Source organism: Lodderomyces beijingensis, assembly GCF_963989305.1.
Source record: "Lodderomyces beijingensis strain CBS 14171 genome assembly, chromosome: 1".
Lineage (NCBI taxonomy): Eukaryota > Fungi > Ascomycota > Pichiomycetes > Serinales > Debaryomycetaceae > Lodderomyces > Lodderomyces beijingensis.
Genome location: NC_089970.1, coordinates 1,272,771 through 1,289,031, shown reverse-complemented (window position 1 = coordinate 1,289,031; position 16,261 = coordinate 1,272,771). Strand labels below are relative to the sequence as shown.

Here is a 16,261-nt window from a genome sequence, read left to right as displayed (position 1 = left end):
AAGGCTTCGCACCTCGAGTCTTCAAAAAGCAGACGACATGCACTGAGACAGCATTGTGAGTTTATTCATCAAACCTCATCGACGTCAATCGTCCAGACACACCGATACCGTCTCAATACACAACGTGAAGGATATGAGCTGCTGTCCATCACTGTCACGACGGATGCTCACACGCTTTCCAAGTTTCACTTGCCAAGTCTTTATTGAAGTCGAATGGGATTCATCAAGACGAAAGTGCCAACAACTTGGCGCGGGTACTCAATTTCTTGACTGTTTAGCCTATTTGGTCTCACAGATGAAGATCGCGAGGTGGAGGTAGTAGATATCTTTTCGTTGATTTGTTTTTTGCCGCGAATAGTCGAGCGCCGGTTCCAGTCGTGAAATATTGTCTTGTCAACCTTGCAGACCGGGAGAACATGAGATCCAACTGGAGCGCAATGAGCTTTTTACTCACCCGCTTGCAAGCTGGTGCCTTGCCGGGACTTTCCAGAGACACACGTGCGTGCCATTTGGAAGTAATCGAGGGGTAGGCAACTTCGCACCGTTGCAACTTTGCAACTTTGCCAGCTGCAAATGTTCGCGTTGCACTAACTATTGATGTGTGGATGTTAATAATTCTGGTGTTAGGATGTCAATAGATCTGGTGTTTGGATGTAAATAGATCTGGTGTTAGGATGCGTTTGGATCTTGTGGTGTGTTCCTGTCACGTGCAAGTCCCCACCACAGGGGATCTGGGGCACAAGATCCGAGATGTGTGTGATTCCAAACACCCACATTTTAACGTCCACCGCCAATAAAACTAACACACGGTGGTCCACGATTGAGCATAGGACCAGTTTAGCTCACACCTGCAAAAGCAAGCACGGGCCACGCGTTGATAGTGCAAGTACAGGAGCAAAGATCAAGATTGGCCGGTGTCAAAGAGGTGGTGTTGCAAACCCCAGAGAGTGGAACCGACAATATGCACCGCAACTTGCTGGTGATGAATTTAACAGCATTGGCGACTTATGCCAACTCCCATAAACGACTGATAGTACCAATTTCATCCCTGCGTGCGAGTGCCAGAGAGATTGCAGAACTGGAGGGTCTGGAAGGAGACGAATACGTCCCAACAATCAGTCAAATCTAGAGATATTCAAAAAAGAAAGAGTGACACGAACCAAGAGCCTCTGGAAGCATTGGTTTTCTGGCATATTTTCCATTTCAATTCCTGAAGAGATCAGCGAGGGAAGGTAAACCCAGTCAAGCACAGCAGGGTCAACAATGTCACGAATCCAGATGAAGGAAAACTGCACAACTGCAAAGAAAACGTCTCTAGTCAAGGCTTTGCACCTCAAACCTCTCAAGAAGCAGACGACATGCACTGAAACAGCGTTGCAAACTTGTTGATCAAACCTCATCAATTTTAGCTGTCCAGACACAGAACGATCCCGCACCATTCGAAACCAGGGATATGTGCTGCAGCTTTCCAATGTTATCACAACGAATGCTCAAAGGCTCTTCAAATGTCAGAGGTCATCTTCTATCAATATTAACAACATCATTCAAATGCAAAATCAATCCGCCCATGGCAAGCAAGCACCAACTTAACCAAGAGCCTCGCACAGTGACTCCGGAATGCGCTTCTTGCCAGCTACAATACTGGCATTTTGAACAGCGCACCTCTTGCACTATCGAATGTGGGCTCAGTTGTTCTAAACAAGCCACCTTCAAGCCTTTGAATCAAAAATCTCTGGTCCGCTTATTTTCACCTTTCCCACTGCTTTGCTGCGGATACTTGTGGGAAATGAAAGCCTCAAAACCACATCAACAAATCTCTTGGGCGAGTCACAGGAAGTACCTTACATGATTCGAGAGCCCTTTCCAGGCTGACAATAAAGACCAACGCTGAAGAAGCATGAGTGGTAAATACATTTTCCAAAACGCCTTCATTCGGTGTTTACTCTTCGTTACTATCAATTGCATGGAGAACTTGAAATCAGTGGCAGCCTTTCTCCATGAGAATTGCTGTTGGACCTGGGTCAATTTAACCTTTCAGTGGCCACGGACATAAACACTTGAAACCTCATGGCTGTGGAGACCCTAAACTGGGCCACAGCAACTGTCTGCTAGACTGAAACCCTCGACTGAAGTTATTTTGCTGTAGACTCATCAAAGAGTACAACCTGAGAGTCTTTCCAGCTGTTGCCGACATACAAAACATGGTCGTAGTAGCATCAAGCGACATGGATAAAAGCTCTCCAAGATGCAACCCAAGTCCGTCAATTTTTTTGATCTAACTCAAATATTGATGTGAAAGCCATATCCTTTGGCACATGATTGATACGACAGTAAAACGATGCAACCCAAATTAGCTTCAACGAAACCAATCCGCTGCAACAAATGTGAGATTTGTTTCACAACACATGGACACGGACGATAATTGCTAGTTATGGCAGCTGAAATCCAGTCGCTGTCGACATAAATGGGAAAAAACTGGTACTTACTAATCAATAAATTTTCCGATTGAAGATTTAGTGAACTGGTTGACCAGCATTTCTCAAACCTTTTGAAGACAACAAGAACCTTATGAATAACACAGTAGTGAACATGCGCGGTTTGATGAAACTTGAATATAACAGCTGCCCATAGAACGGCAGTTACAAAAAAAAATCGGCGGTGTGAATCTCAGAAAACATACTTTGGATGAGATAAATAGTTCTCATAATAAATTAAAACATATGTCAACGTGCAATTTGCGAATTCAGCCAAGATACAATAAGGAAATGAGAGGGGAAGCAAAGGGTTCGTAACATTGTGCCTACTACAAGCTTCACAATCCACTAAACTGCAGGTCGCTATTCAACAAGCACGAGAAAAAACTACAACCCATAACAGAGTCAGTTCTGCTTAATCACGCCCAGATGCAATTCACTGACGTTATTAGTATCGCAAGGTAATTCTCCCGTCGGAAGCTGCCTCGTTGCAATTCAGCGCGTATAAACTTCAATCATTTGCACTCGAAGTTTTGGTCATGACGACTAGATTAGGTAAAGAGCAAACTTTTCGAATAATCTTCGAGGTCCTGTAGTAAAAATTCCATCTGAAGCTTTCAAGTCGAAAATAACCTACTCGCTTCTCTAATGCAAGCACACCTCCATTAAAATGAACCTCTTTCGCACACATCTGTACATCAACCTCTTATGTCGAGTCAAGCCATAGCTCCGTAAGCTGCAATATTTTGATACGATAGAGCGGCCGCAAGATCTCCAGACCGTGGAACAAAACCTTGAGATCGTGAAAAAAAAACCTCGAGATTACAGATCGAGATCATAATACAAAATCTTGCGATCATGATACAAAATCTTGCAATTATCAACCAAAATCTCGACTTTGAGAAACTATATCGTCCTCAATCTTATGCAATCGGAATATCAAATACCTTGACCGTATTAAGCTATCAACATAACAATTGTGAAGGGAGATGAACTTCAAAATTGACTTTGCGTCAATCTTAAACTTTTCAGATCGGAGTCACAAAATTGCAAAAGGAAATGAACCAAGAGATTTAGAAAACAAACCATGTACAAGGCAAAAACACATAGAGAAGAGGTCTGCACGAACAAAATTTTAACAAATTTTTGAGCAAGCTTTTTGTACTATAGAGGTTGATGCTCATTTGAAAAATCTTTATTGTTGTGGGCTGTATTAGATGGTGGCTCCGAGGTGCTATCGTACTACCGTGGAGCATAAGTTGGATGAAAGATTCGGAAGGGTGACCAGGTTCTATTTGTAGTGAGGAATACTCTGGTTGTTACTGTAGTGGGTAGAGTTTGTACTCATTGATATTATTGCCGGCAATAGGCTGACAAACGAATTCCAATTTTTCAACTTGTACTTTGGTCGTGCCGTGCAAACATGGCCAAATTTTCTTTCAACTGGTATCGAAAAAGTTGTCAATTGATTGTCGGCATACTTCAATTACTGTCGCGAATCTTTTATAGAAGGCTCCTGCAGCTGTAATTGTTTCGCATCAAATTTGATCCCTGCCATAATTGCACAATTTGGTCGCAGGGGAACTGCATCATGAAGGCCAGTGTTAAAGATTAGCCTACTCGTAAAGACGCAGGTTGCTAAAATGCTTAGTTTAAATGTTTGACAGCCGATTCGTTGAAGTTTATGTGGGATTACAATCTTCGGGGCACATTATCGGTATTTCCTTTGGAAGGCCATATTCATCAGTAGAATGTCGTCAGACCACTCTATTACACATTCACAACGATGTTCACTTTGTGGAATTGCTCTCGATTTTGCGTTTTGTATCTGTCTCTACTGGTCAGATTTTGGTTCTGCCGTTTGCAATTTGGGGGGAGAATGATGGTGAAAGTCACAAGATTATAGAGGAAATGTGCGGGCGATTTCAGATTTTGTTGCTTGTTACGGTGTAAGACTGTGTAATTTAAAACGCAACCTGATATTGTAACTTGATCCGAAAATAGATTTTATAAAATTAATCGGTCTGGCAGATTTTGTGGAAAATTTGTATGGCGCATTTCAAGGATGTGGCGGATTTTGTGTTTGACTCTCACATCTTGTTTCATGTAGAAGTGGGTCCGAGAGTTTACCATTGCTTGATGGTGGAAATGGCGTTAAAAGTTCAGGTAGAGGGAGCTCAGAGTATGATGCGGAATGCTTCGGTTTAAATACAGCAGCCAAGGTGCTATACTTTTGATTCTACAGTCCCTTCCATGGCAGCATTGTTTCTGAGTGCGTTCAAAATCCGATAGTGAGAGATTTTGCGTTTGATCGAAATCATTTGTATTTTAGGGTACATCTTAAATGCAAGTATCACAAGGTTCGTGATTGGGCCACAGGATTCTTTCTCAACGTCAGCTCTCGAAGAAGTTTTTGTGACATTAAATATTATCACATTGCAGAGTCTGCTTATCACAGCTAAGCTCATTTTTGGATTTACTTTTGGTTGATTTAATACAGCGATTCGAATTGCGCTTAGTCGAAATACATGTGCAGGTGTCGAGACGCTGGTAGCCTACGCTTGGCTGATAAATGGCCTGAAGGCCTACAAGATTGTAGTTGAACTTCATTAGTGGCACGTGCTGGACCTTCTGTGTCATGTGAACGGTTTTGCTTGGACCTTCTGTGTCATGTGAACGGTTTTGCTTGGATAGTCACAGCTTGGTTGGACTGAGACTTGCGTGTTTTGATTTCAGCGGCGCTGAAGTTTTGGAAGTCAGATGCCAGCTGATTCTTATTGAAGCTCATACGTGGCATGACCATAGTGATGAGCGGCAGCACCACTCTTTATTTCGATGCATGTCGTCTGCTTTCTGAAGTTTGAGGTGCAAAGCTTTCACCGGAGACGATTACTCTGCAGTTGTGCTTGTTTTCTGCTCTTGTTGTATTGTTGTTACAGCAGTCCAGGTCTCAATTTACCTGAAAAGCTTTTGACATTTTGAATTGAAACTTCTCCACGAACTCTCCGGCCTCGCAATTCTCCAATGTTGTGTCTCCACGAGCAGAGAGAAGAGTTGTTTGCATGTCCACTTGACAAGATGCAAATGAATTCGAGCAAAAATTTTGGTGGACTTTCACTGTTGAATATAGCATTCGAGCGTCGTAGGAACATTCTGTTGTCGTACTGTAGAAAGCAGGCTTTTCTTTTTTTGTGCACTGTCAACGATGCATCAATATTGATCAGAGTGGAAAGCGTTCGAACCCCCGGGTATTGGATGTTTGATCGAAAAGCGTAAATGTTCTACTACGGGTACAGCAGGATCGGGTTGTGGAGAGCCCTGTGTTTTTGGCGTTGGCGTTGACGTTGACGTTGACATTGGCATTGAGTGGCAGGTTGCTAGTGCCTGTTGCTTATTCAACGTTCACCTTTTGAAACTGAAACAACATGACCATCTACGCTTGCCACACCGAGCCTGGCAATTAAGACTTTGTCTGGTCTGGGCCCGTTTTTTTGTTGCATCCCTGAAGGCCAAGTTTACGGCAGTAGCGCATCACTTATTGGCCAATAAAGGGAAGGATCACTCCTGCAACTCCTTTTTCTATTGTCTCGCCAGCAGGAGCAGGAGGGTAGGAAGGAAAGTGGATAGTGTGGAGTGGCACTCGTACAGTCATTGACGTGTTGTTGTTTAGTTTTATGCTTCACTGAGTATGACAACAAGGACAAACTTCTTGAAGCTTTCATGTCATACATCAAGGGTAGCATTCAACTCCAATTGCAATAGTATTTGCATATTTCGTGATATCCAGCTCAGCAGCGACTTGAAAATAGAAACTTACTAACGCTCAATCTCACACAGTCTGAAAGTCATGGTGGTGGGACGGCACTATCATACTTCATCGTCGCTAACTACCATCTGGTATTGCTTCACAAGTGGCTTTGGTTAAGTTTGGCTTATTGGGCTTAAACAGCTCTTACTACTCTCATCAGCTCTAACATGTTGAGTGCTGATTGCAAAGTCATGATGTTTTCATTGAGGGCGTGTACTTAATTTCCATGATGCCGTGGGCTCCACTATAGGGCCCACTGTACTTCCACCCTTGACTACATCCCCACAATTTTATCGAACACGGAGTTGTATTTTTTTTTTTTTCTTTCATTTTCAGGATGCGCAAATAACTCCGGTGCTTGGGTGCAATTACATCTCGGATCTTGTGTGTATCCCGCAAAAAAACCTTTACAGGGTCCGAGATGTACTTTGATTCATCTACTCGTCAGTTATCTAAGCCTCATTGGTAATTTTTTCCAAACCCTTGTGGTAGAGAGTTTGTTCAATAATATATGCAGTCGGTCAAGAAAGGTTGCAAATGCAGCAGTTGGAACTAGATGACATTAGCCAACGTGTGGGACACAGCTTTCAGTTTCAGTTGCGCACAATCCGGTAGGATTCATCTGAGCGGTGCCACAGCAGTTGTTGTGGTGCAAGGAGGGGGGTGGGTGGTGAAACACGTGGAACCATAGAAGAGGGGGTTTAATTTATGATACTGCGTTTCATCCGTTCTGCGGGCCTCCAGGATATTCATTCAAGATTGGGTGGGATGTTTTACAGCCCGGCACTTCTAGTCGACGTCAACTTGTGTCATGATACATATGAAGGAAAAAGACAACGGATTTGTTTGTTTACTTTATTCAGCTCGAATACTGCAACCATAGAATGTTCCGCTCAGGATGGGGGAGAAGGAGGAGGGGGTTCAAATCAAGCAGAAGGTGTGAAATGTCCAACTTGTTGCTCGGATAGCACTTACGTGGGTCTTGTGCATACGCTGCTAGTCTCAATCTGTGTGCAATATCTTGTGTTTTTGGCATTAGATGCGTGTTCGAAAGGAATGAAGGTTGAAATGGACGGGGTTTCCCAAATAGTGGCGATGCCCAGGCTCGGGCTCAGGCTCGGGCTCTTGGTGCAACAACATTCAATTTTTCATCAACTCACGTCTGAAAAGGTCAGTGGGAGGTTTTCTTGATACTTGGATGGCATTTTGATTCAAAAGCCTCTAATGTCTTTGACTTTGAAAAAATTGGCGCTACAGAGTGCACGCTTCAAACCAAGAAAGCTAGCTTGCTTGTTCATTTCTGTTAGTGTGGAGCATAGAGTTGATGCCTCAAAGAAAGAACAAGCAGTGGCGCAAGGTCGGATATTCGAGACAAATGAGAACAAAAAAGCACTAGTTAGATTGGGGGAGGAGAGGAGAGGAGGAGGAACGGCAAGTGTTCCAAGAGAAACCATTTTTGTTCTTTTCAAGGATGGCTGAGAATCGCTGAAGCTGCATGCAGCAACAGGACATTGATGCTTCATGGCGACAACTCCTCATGCGAAAGTGAAAGAAAAAGCAAAAAGGGACTACTTTTTGGTGGAGTCTCCCAGTGCGTCGGCTGCAAGTGGGCGCCGGTGCTCGATTAAAAAAAAGGCTCCGCAGGAAGCACGCAGCAGTGTAGATACTTCCCGATAAGAAGAGAGGCACCACAGTCTCAAAAGCTTTTAGAGCCAGGAACAAGACACAGGAACGTCTCAACTTCGTCTGAAACAATGAGCAAAGACTTTCTTTTGCAAAGCAAATGAAATTTACACAGGGGGGAAGGTGGAATGGCACCCTCATAGCACAGACATGTGTAGGTGAATGAATATTGACAAGAGATTAAGGTATAATTTTCTTTTTTTTAAAAAAAAAGCCTTCATAGTGGAAGGACACATCGACCCATCAGAATATACATACTGCCATTTTCTTTATTTTGTCTTTCAAAAATCCCAAATCGTAGAGCTCCGCAAGCCAAATGAAACAGCCAAAAAAAAAAATTTCATTGAAGATACAATTACTCAACGTCATCAAACTTTTGGTCAACCAAGTCAGGGATATCGTCGTTGCCCTCCTCAGCAGTTCCTGTGGATTCTCCAGCACCAGTTCCAAAGTCCTTAGGATTCTTGCCAGCTTGGATTTGCTCGGCCAATTGCCTCAAGATTTCCAAGTTCTCAGCACCCAATTGTGGTAAGATTTGTGGAATCAACTGGGTAATGTTCTTTTCTTGAGGGTATCCCGTGAAAGCAAAAGTGTTTGAAGCTGGGGCACCTTGAACGCCAACCCTGTTGAAGTGTAAAACTTTTCCATCGTCTTTGAAGAAATTAGCCTCTTCGACTCCCTCGATCTTGGTGGCTTTCAATTTTCCCAAGGTTTCGATCAACTTGGTGTCGTCCTGTTCGGTCTTCACTCCCTTCTTGGCTTTGACCCTAGATCCTCCAACCTTCTTGGCTGTGGACTTTTGCAACTTGGCTAACTTTTCTGGGTCCACGGGCATTTTTTTTTCTTTCGCTATGGGTTATTTCAATTGGATATGTTGTATGTGAAATGTATCAATTCTTGGAGTCTTGCAATGTTGAAAAATTTTGACAAATTTTGTCTGAAAAAAAAAAAAAACGAAAAAAAAAAAAAAGCGTTGCAGGTTTTGAAAGGAGTCGCACGACCATTGAGAGAGAAGGCTGCAAATGATTTACAATGTGTGCCGCTAGGCTGTTGTACCTCGCAAGAGCAGAAAGGCAATAGCAAGCGGTTCCATGATGTATTGTACATGGTGATCAGATATGAAGAAAAGAGATCGTAATGATACCTGTTTACAGGGTAGCCAAAGATCAACTTGCAGTGTTGTTCTTTTTTGGAGGAGGAGGAGGACAGAATCCAACGGAAAGACTATGGCGATAAAGGTGTACCAGTAATAACCGCGACGATGTAAACATTCCTTCCTCCATCTTTGCGATGGGCCCTTTGTACAACCCTGATGCACAATGTATCAAGGATTCTGTTGCATCTACCACGTAAGCTAAATATGCGTGTATATATATAAATGAATATATGTAGCGGGGTCGATCGAGGGTCCAACCCAATTGGCGGCCCGAGTAAACTATTTACTCCGCCAAAAAAAAAAAGACCTATTCACACCCACACACAGATATATGTACATACATACGTAAACACACTGGCCACACTGTCGCCCACCAACACTCATCAATGTCGTACGACCTCCAGGAATCACTCATATTGTATCTCAAGGGCCCAAAGTTCCGAAGATATATCCCCGACTGGATAGTAACGACGATTTTGCTCGCGTATTTCTTTGTCGTGGCAGAGTATGCCCGGCCTTTTAGTCGCCAATTCTCGTTATCTGACTTGACATTATCGCACCCTCACGCCACTGTCGAAAGGGTATCGGGCCCTCAGTGCATCGCGTTGGCATCAATACTCCCTTCGTTGGTGATTGTCATAGCCACTTTTTTGAAGCACCGTAATCTGCGAAATAGCAAGAACGGAGAGGAGCAAATCTTTCATAATGTTCAAGTTGCCGTTTTGGGGTTGGCCGTGGCGATCAGCTCAACGGGGATAGTCACGGATATCTTCAAGAACTGGATTGCCAGACCCAGGCCCGATTTCTTGGCTAGATGTGGCGCTCCACCGGAAACACCCGTGGACCGGCAAGTTGATATTAGTGTTTGCACGGCCCCCTACGGCGCTGACGTGCTTCTCGATGGGCTCAGATCCACTCCATCGGGACACTCCTCCATCAGCTTTGTCGCGTTTCTGTACTTGACGCTTTGGCTCGCTGGACAATTCCAGTTGTTGAGGAAGCCGCCGCAACTTTTATACAAGTACGTATTGACGGCGTTACCACTATTGGTGGCCTTGTATATTTCCTTGAGTCGAGCCCAAGACTACAGGCATCATTTCTACGACATCATTTTGGGCTCGTGTTTGGGATGCTGCTTTGCATGGATGGTGTTTCATCACTACTGGGAGGACTTGCGTGGTGAAGATTGTACCCAGCCTAGAAGCCGGGAAACAGATGATGGCATTGCCATATTGCCGGTCTAAGAATTTGTGTCCTTCTAGATTCAGACTACCTGCATCGCATCACGTTGTATGTATACACATGACCAAGAACTCTCTTAGTTTTACGTTGTAAAAGGATAGAATATATGAAACAATTATGAAGAAAAAACGAAAAAAAAAAAAAAAAAAAAAATCGCGGTTGCAGAGCCGTTTGGATTTATCAGATCTCTCCCCACGAAATCTTCTTTCTCTTGTTTTTTTTTTTTTTAGTCGCAACTATTCTTTCAGACCTCAACGTTTCACTTTTCAAACACACCTATGACGCTCTTGAAATTCTAGGGAAGCTTGCTATATAAAAGAATGGGGTCGGCAGCTTGATTTCTTTGGCTAGAGGCGAGTAGTGCTTTGCTTTTTTTTGGGGGGAGGGAATTTGAGATCAAATGTCTCAATTGAACGACGATACCACTTTGATCATGACCTTGACGAGAACAGCTACCTTCTCGAATGGTCTCATGCAAGCTGCGGGTGCAAGCCCCTCTCAGAACCCCGATGGGTATATCTCATGGATTGAGACAACCATTGCAACGCAGCTGGTGATGTCGATACCGGTGACCTATTCAAGAACGCAAGCGCCAAGCTCAGTCTCAAGCTCAGTCGCAAGCCAGCCACAGCCGTCAACCAAGCTCGTTAGCTCACAGCAAACCACCGTTGTCTCAAACACAAGTACGCGTTTGCAAGCTCTGTCTGCTGCCAATTCGGTCCAGTCTGCCACGTCATCAACCTACTCGCCCCACTTGCAATTTGGCGACGTACCAACGTCGAATTCAAACCAGGTCGGCATTGCGGTTGGAGTGCCGATCGCGGTGTTTGCGGTCTTCTTTATTGCCTTGGGCGCATGGTACTATATGCGCATACGCAAGTCGAAGCAGAAACAATTGCCGCAATTCAAGTCGTTCACTTTCCTGGACAATGCCGCAGCTTCACCCACGAGTTCTCGGACCATATCTGCTGAGCAGAAACAACCTTATCCCGTGTTGTTCTCGCCTTCAAATTATTTGAAAACCGCCAAGGATTTGCAAGATTATCGACAAGAACAAAGTACTTTCCAAAGGCTGATGAACCGGTTGAGCCGGATGTGGCCGGTTAGAGACCGGGAGCGGGAAATGGGAGAGAAGAATCAAGCTAACGAAGCAAGAGGGAGAGGAGAAGAAGGCCAAGAAGGAGGAGTAGGAGGTGGTGGTAATGGTGGTGGTGGTTTTGTTCAGCGTATGTCTGCTTCGATGATGACTCCGATTTTCCTTAAGAAGTTCAAGCTTGGTAAGATCACGGAGGAGAAGCCCGATAGCGTCCGGCCGCAGATTTTGAAAATCAACGGAGAAGGTCTGAGCGCTGACGACCAGAATGTATTGAACCGGGAGTTGTACATTGCCATTAGGTCGTATACAAAGAAACTCAGCGACGAATTGACTTTGCTGGTGGGAGACAAATGCACTGTGTTGGAGAAACATAGCGATGGGTGGTTCAAGGTTCGCTTGGTAGAGAGCGAGAAGAGTTTAACTTTGAACGAGACTGGGTTCGTTCCGAGAATGTGCCTTCAAAAGATTTAGGATTGTTTATTGTTTGAAACATTGTGTCCTGCAAGCGACTGTCCCTGTCTCTGTATAGAGTTTTCGTAACGTCTAACAAATTACTCGTTGTATTTCCGACTTGACCCACCCTGCTCCCCCCCCTCCCGCGGCAGAGCTTAGTATTGTCTCGAGCTGCTGCTGCCACCGCCACGGTATTGATCTGGCGCTTGCGCATATGGATGTCGCGACTGTGCTAACGAGCTTTGTCCTTGCGGTGCATAATTTTGACCTTGACCAGGGACGTTACTGTAGCTGTAGAGATACTGAGGATTATCGTATCCACGTAAATTACCTCCTCCTGTAGTTTGGTAAGAGGGTTGGTTGGGATGATGGGGTGGGAGTCTTTGTTGTTGCAGAGGCACCGCTTGATGACGTGCCGCGGGATTTGGATCTGGCCGAGAAGAGTACATCACTCCGCTGTTGAGTGGAATTTGCAGCGGCTGCGGCGGCGGCGGTGCTCCTCCACCACGAGAAGCATTTTGGTAATTTACCCCCTTGGCAGCATGAGTTTGAGGCACATTCACAGGTTGTTGATGGCGGCCCAAGTTATTATTGCTGTTGGCTGCTGTATGATGATGATGGCGAGGGTCCGGCCTCTGACCGTGCTGACTGTGATGTCCGTACTGTCCGTTTGCGTTTCTTTTCATCTTCAGGGCGTCCACTGCTACTGGATATGCATGCCCTCCCCTCGACAGATTCTGGCCCTGAGAAAGTCCCGGTTGCGGTGCATTCTGCCTCGATCGTGGTGGTGACGCCTGTCTCTGACCAAAGGGGACAGGGTATTGCAAATCGCTATTTGAATGCGAGTGTGAGTTTGAGGCAAGTTTTGACTCGTCCATACGCACGGGAGAAACGGGGTATTGCAAATCGCTATTCGAGTGTGAGTGTGGGTGTGAGTTTGAGGCTGAGGCAAGTTTCGATTCGTCCACACGAACAGGAGAAACGGGGTATTGCAATTCTCCCCCTCTTTTTGTCGGCGACGTTGAGGGTATTGGCAGGCTGTTTGGGAACCTATTTATATGGTTTTGCGATGAGTTTGGTGACGAGATGAATCTCGGTTTGTCGGTGGGATCGGCAATAGCTAGCGGTGATTTAACCGCACCTGGATACTTAAGGGAAGACTTGGACGACGTCGCAGTGTTGGTGTTTGCTCCCTGCACCTCATCGAGATTTTCGGGCAGTGCATGCGGAGGAGGTGTCGGCTTTGAAGAAGATCCCGAACTGAGGCTGGAGAGCGAGTCATTGTTGAACCCCTCCACGGTTTTTAACTGGTCGCGGAAATCATTAAACTGTGTCATTGGAGATGCAACCGATGAGTGGCTGCTGCTTTTGTCGGCATATGAGGGCACCTTCAAGCCGCTGCTCTTTGCGCTATTCTTCAGCGAGTTCAACCCGATTGTTCTCACGTCAACGCTGTCTTCTCCGCTATCGTCGTCGTAGTTTTCGTCGTCATCTCCACTGAAGAGACCGCTGTCGTTGGTAGGATAAACGTTCTTGTTCATATCGAGTTTGCTTATTCCAGCCGACAAGTCATCGCCATTCAAATTCTTCACCGCGCCCGTTGTGTACAGAGCATCGGTTGGTGGGTTCAAATCCGGGTACTTCAAATCCGAGTATTTCTGGTATATTTCCGCGAGCTGCACCGAATCGTGACGACGGTAATCAGCAGCAGACTCGTCGACAAGAATCCGCGGGGTGGTAGTAGTACGGTCACTGCTTTTGCCTGAGGCTCCCTTATTCATTGTCTCGACAGATAGGTTGTTGACATTGCGGTCAAGACCTTTACCGGCTAACCTTGGAGACGGACTGGTTGGAAGGTAGTTGTTGGGTGGCTGAGTTGAATTTGAAGATGTCTTTCTCAAGGAAGACGACGACGAAGAGGAAAGCTGCGTGTTGGCACTCGTCTTTCTTGGTGTGGTGCTCAAAACTGGACTCTTGAGAGACTTGATAGCTCCGCTGTAGCCTTTCTGGCTCCCACAACCGTCGTAGCCTCGATCAATCTTTGATTTCAACAAGGCCTGGATGTTTGAGTTCCAAGCTTTCATATCCCACGAGAAGAAATCGCCTTGGCTGGTTAGTTTGATTATATCTTCCAATTCAAAGTAGTGGACGTGGGGTAAAGTGGGAAGTCCAAATAAAAGCGAGTCAACATCGTTACGGTTGGCCTTTAACCGTTTAGGTCTTCCGTAAAGCCCAAAGGCGTCCAACAACGGCACCAAGAACCTAATCAAAGTGTCGAACCCTGGTACTGCTGAGTGTTGCTCGGGCATCAAGAACACGGATGTTTGTTTGAAATCGCTTGCGCTTCTCGCACTGACTTTGGTTGACAAACTTGGCGAGGTGAAATTGATGAATCCTTCCATCTTCAACATGGTTGAGTGGTCAATCAATAAATGCGACTGAGGATATACAGCTGCCACGGCTGAGGCATTGGTGAGCACCGCCATCAAGCCCTTTTTCTTTTTCTGTTCGTTTTCATAGCACAAGATTCGGCCCGGTATAAACTCTTTTCTTTTAGAAGTCGACGGTTCAACCACGACGTAGCAGCGCTTCCAGGCCATCCCGCTTCCGTATCTGATACTGACCCATTCTTCATGATCAAATCTTTTTTCAGCCAAGATGGTTCGAATGTCAGATAATCTAGAGCCTCTAGCAGATAGCAAAGCTCCGGTGTATGCTTCCTGCAAGGACTTGTATTCGTAGTTTGATAACCTCAACGCGCAATACCATGTGTTCAAATCGCTCACGGTTTTAAATTGGAGGATGTATCTGTTTTTCAACGTTGTTGAAACAATGATGACATTATCGAGATTCTGAGTTGCCGCAGGCAAGCTTTTAACGGCATTGTATACGGAGTCGGTGAAGTTGATATAGTTGGGCTTTGCCGATAAATCGAAAAGTGCATCGGGGTTGTGCTTGAATTGGGCTAAACTGGCAGCGTCCCAGTAAGCTAGCTGATTACCGGTTAAAATACCGTAAACCTCTTTCCATTCTCGATCTGCCGGTTTACCATCACCGTTTAAATCGTAGTAGATCATAAAAAGTCCTTCGTTATAACGTCGATGGGATTGCGATGACATTAATGTCACTATGGGGATAAGTTCACGCGATAACCCTTCTAGGTTCTCTCTTTCACTAGACGTGCTGATTCTGTTGGTACTGCTAGCCGAGTTGCTGATATTGGGACTAAGCGAGTCATTCTGCTGCGAGCTGCTGATTCTTTTCTTGATGGCATTCATGGTACTTGTTGTGTGAAAAATATATGGGTACAATATGCTGTCCTTTTTGGTAAATTTGATGAAAAAAAAAAAAAAGACCAAAAAAAAAAAAGGGTTGGTGAATACAAAATCTGACGGTGCGAGTTGTGTAGATAGTGGTTTTGAAGAAAAAAAAAAAAAAAAAAAAAGGTGACTTTTGAGATCCTCCTTTGATATTGATGTTCAAATGACTTGGCTTGGGTGAAGTTTAGGTTCTGTGGGTTGTGAGTGTTCTGTAACTGTAGAAAGTCGAAAACTTGTTGTTGTATTTTGATGTAAAAGTGTGGTTGGCGGGAGAAAGAGGGGGTCTTGAGTAAAGCCAAGTAAAGTGCGCGCGCGCCGCGTTAAATAAGAGGGCTCTGGCAGTTGAGTTGAGTCTAGTCGAGTCGAGTCGCCTTGGGAGTTTGGGTAGGTGTACGGGGGAGGGAGGTGTGTGAGAAGGAGTGTTGTGCTGCTTGTTGTTATCGGTTGGTATTGGCCGACTGTTGACTGTTGACTGTTGTTTGGATATTTGGTTGTAAAATAAAAATCTCTGCTAGATGGAATTTTTTTTGGTTTTTGGTTCTCTTTTTTCTTAGTGGGGAAAGAGGGTGCGGGCGAGCGTTGTGGTGTTTCTCGTTGTAGCTTGAACAAAAATTACAGTTGGATAGTTGGTTGGTAGTAGCAGTAGCAGTAGTGTGTTGTTTACTTCGCACTCTCTAACAAAACTGTTGCGAAAGTTACGGTCACGTTTTAAAACTAGAAAAAAAAAAATAATCTAAGCGGCTAATAATTAGCAGAGGTCAGGTTCGAATGCCGTCGTGGTGTTTACTACTCCTGGTACTAGCGCTATTAGCAACAAACCAGTCGACGTGGCCATAATGGGTTATGTCTACAAGTAACAACAGCTATTCCATCGGAACTCACACCGTCAACCGTGCCCTTCTTCTCCTTCAAAAGATGTGCAGATTATTTAACAAAAAGATGCTAGAGAAGGGGTAAAACGTGGCTGCGTGCGTCTCTTTCTCGATGCTTATTTACTGTTTCACTTCTTTCAGAGATTGTGGTGTCGCC

General features: G+C 44.9%; 4 protein-coding genes across 4 annotated transcripts; 2 read left to right on the top strand and 2 right to left on the bottom strand. All coding sequences in view use genetic code 12, as the record gives it.

Moving 5' to 3' along the window:
- Positions 1-8,320: 8,320 nt before the first annotated feature.
- LODBEIA_P05300 (uncharacterized protein) lies at positions 8,321-8,800 on the bottom strand (the record flags this gene model as incomplete). Its single annotated transcript, XM_066975617.1, has 1 exon — positions 8,321-8,800. One exon carries the CDS (start codon positions 8,798-8,800, stop codon positions 8,321-8,323), a length of 480 nt encoding a protein of 159 aa, XP_066827468.1.
- Positions 8,801-9,507: 707 nt separating this feature from the next.
- On the top strand, positions 9,508-10,365 carry LODBEIA_P05290 (uncharacterized protein; the record flags this gene model as incomplete). The annotated part of the gene is made up of 1 exon (XM_066975605.1): positions 9,508-10,365. One exon carries the CDS (start codon positions 9,508-9,510, stop codon positions 10,363-10,365), a length of 858 nt encoding a protein of 285 aa, XP_066827467.1.
- Positions 10,366-10,763: 398 nt separating this feature from the next.
- LODBEIA_P05280 (uncharacterized protein) lies at positions 10,764-11,930 on the top strand (the record flags this gene model as incomplete). Its single annotated transcript, XM_066975594.1, has 1 exon — positions 10,764-11,930. The coding sequence occupies one exon, from the start codon at positions 10,764-10,766 to the stop codon at positions 11,928-11,930; it is 1,167 nt and encodes a 388-aa protein (XP_066827466.1).
- Positions 11,931-12,067: 137 nt separating this feature from the next.
- On the bottom strand, positions 12,068-15,190 carry LODBEIA_P05270 (uncharacterized protein; the record flags this gene model as incomplete). Its single annotated transcript, XM_066975583.1, has 1 exon — positions 12,068-15,190. One exon carries the CDS (start codon positions 15,188-15,190, stop codon positions 12,068-12,070), a length of 3,123 nt encoding a protein of 1,040 aa, XP_066827465.1.
- Between the last annotated feature and the right edge of the window lie 1,071 nt (positions 15,191-16,261).